At 39.6% G+C, this 2625-nt stretch overlaps 1 protein-coding gene across 1 annotated transcript in view; it reads left to right on the forward strand.

The window, feature by feature from the left end:
* LOC116691433 (focal adhesion kinase 1-like) overlaps positions 1-2625 on the forward strand; it is a 53604-nt gene that overhangs the window by 47607 nt on the left and 3372 nt on the right. Inside the window, 4 exon segments of the mRNA XM_032519048.1 lie at positions 67-75; positions 1391-1546; positions 1978-2058; positions 2185-2270. Of these exon segments, the coding sequence (XP_032374939.1) occupies positions 67-75; positions 1391-1546; positions 1978-2058; positions 2185-2270 (332 nt within the window).

Consider the following 2625-nt stretch of genomic DNA (forward strand, 5'->3'; position numbering starts at 1 on the left):
CTCTCTCTCTCTCTCTCTCTCTCTCTCTCTCTCTCTCCTGCACTCTGCCTTACTGTTGACCTGTAGCCCTGGCGGGTAAGCAGCGCACTGTCTGTGTGTGTTTAATGTGCGTCTTGTCTGCTAGTTGATCACACCCAGATTGATTTGATTCCTTCTTCCATCAGTTCTTTAATTTCTCTGTCCAACAAATCAAATTCTGCATTGTTTTCACATAAACATACTGTATTTATTTAATTTGTTGTAGATACCGGCCATGTTTCTACGGTCTTTTTCTGTCAACACTAATATCCAAATCTACACATTTGTGTATGTTGTCTTATACTAAAAGTATTTAACCCTCTGTCATACTGGAAATTATTTTACTTTAATCACACTAGAAAACAGTTTGAACTAATTATGGACTATTCATGCCGCTTTCTAGGCTAGCGTGAAAAACCTGGTCAGAATAAGTACAAAATACATTTGATAAACAGAAAAGGGATTCCTCCTCTGTTGCTGTTTTGTAGTTTTGCCTCATCTTAATGATAGAGATGTCATGCAAAGACCTTTGAGCCTGATTTGTGATTTGTGATTTTTGACTTGACAATACAAACTCAATTGAACTTCCTTTTAGCATTTTCCATGTCAAACACAATCAGTCTTAAAATCACCACAGTAGTTTTTTTTTTTTAGTAGCTAACCATAATGTGTACAAGGTTCAGAACTCTAGGGTTTAGACATCAAGGAGTGACTGCGACTTATTTTGCAAACATGATTTCTCACTGGAGGGAGGAGTGGGCACAGGGTGATCGAGAGGAGGTACAATTAGGGTGAGTGTTTAGGATTACATTTTGTAGTCCTGAAAAGCTAACTTAGCAGTGACAGAATTTTTTTCTTCTAAAGATAATTTTTTGGGGGGCTTTTTCCCTTTATTTCAGAGTGACAGTGGATAGAAAGGAAAGGTGGGAGAGAGATGGGGATGGCATGCCATTACTGGGTGAGCTAGAGGCCGCCCCAGCAGGGACTGATATAAGGAAGCCAAGTGTTAGTCTTTGTAATCACAAGTGAATGAATTACATCTAGTTATACTAGTGTCCTGCTGCCATCTAGTGATCGGAATAGAGAACTGCACATTTTCTGTCATAAAGCCAAATAACCTTTCCACATTCATTCTTTCCCTGCTTAATTATTAATCTACTCAGACAGTCAGAAGCTCCTCAGTTAAGCAAAGGCATGTTTCATGTACATCTCTAGAGTCACACAGGCTCATATTTTTCATCAACATTGTTCCAACTTGTTTTGCGCTTGTCATTGCCGGGTCTCACTGGCCAGCTCCCCACACAGACGTCTAGGTCTTTGTCCAGTAAGGCAGCCTGTCACTCATTGCTTTCTCTGTGTTCTCATGGATCAGCTGCAGCCCCAAGAGATAAGCCCGCCCCCCACCGCCAATCTGGATCGCTCCAATGACAAGGTGTACGAGAACGTGACCGGATTGGTCAAAGCTGTGATTGAGATGTCAAGCAAGATTCAGCCAGCTCCTCCAGAGGAATACGTTCCCATGGTCAAGGTAACCGAGCACAGTTCATCTCACTCCTCATCCTTGTTTCTCAGAGGCTCTCTGAGTTTTCAGTTTTCGTCTCTTGAGCTGCAAACTTGACCTCATAACTTGAAAGCATTACACAGATTATTGCTGCTCTGGTTATACGGTTTGTGTAACACCCTGTTTAAAGTAAATGACACACAGCACAGTTCTTCAGAGGGCTGAATTTTGATACTTCTACTTCCCAATAAATAATTTGGAATACATCTGTTAACGAGACTCTACAGATCTGACCTCATAACCTCACTAGGTGTTTCTTTTAATTGTGGGGATTTGGTAATTAAGGTCTCCTCATGTGTCCCATTTGGCTTTTAATTTTGTTTTATACAGTAAACCGTGTATTTTTTTAAGCCACTTATAATTAGAGTCTGTATGTCTGTCTGTCTGTCCGTTTTCAGGATGTGGGTCTGGCGTTGAGGACATTATTGGCCACAGTGGATGAGACTCTACCACAACTTCCAGCCAGTACACACAGAGAGGTAATAACACACACTTGTATAATCTGTTTTGAGTAGAGTGGAATAAATGTTACTAATTTTGAATCACACTAGTATTGGTTTGTATTTAATCAGATTGATATTTAATGCTCTGGTTTTCTTCAACAGATCGAGATGGCACAGAAACTTCTGAACTCTGACTTGGCAGAGCTGATTGGGAAGATGAAGTTAGCCCAACAATATGTGATGACCAGGTAGGTGCAAATAGTAGTCTTACAATATATAAAGAACGGTTTCAGTGCCTTACATTGGAAGACATCATGACATTTCCATGTGATAGATACTTACTTTGCTAGCTGTTATTTAAATATAATTATTGACTTTATCTAGTGGATGCAGTCATTCAAAGGGTACATTATTATTATTCTATTTCAGGTCACTAATACATTCAGTTAAAGTGCTCATATTATGCTTTTTGGCTTTTCCCCTTTTCGTTGTGTTATATCTTTTTTGTGCACGTTATAGTTTTACAAAGTGAAAAAGCCCAAAGTCCACCCAAAAGGACTTACTATTTCCAACAGAAAACACTGTTCACAAACTGCTCCAAAC

The sequence above is a fragment of the Etheostoma spectabile genome, chromosome 6 (genome assembly GCF_008692095.1).
Source record: "Etheostoma spectabile isolate EspeVRDwgs_2016 chromosome 6, UIUC_Espe_1.0, whole genome shotgun sequence".
Classification (NCBI taxonomy): domain Eukaryota; kingdom Metazoa; phylum Chordata; class Actinopteri; order Perciformes; family Percidae; genus Etheostoma; species Etheostoma spectabile.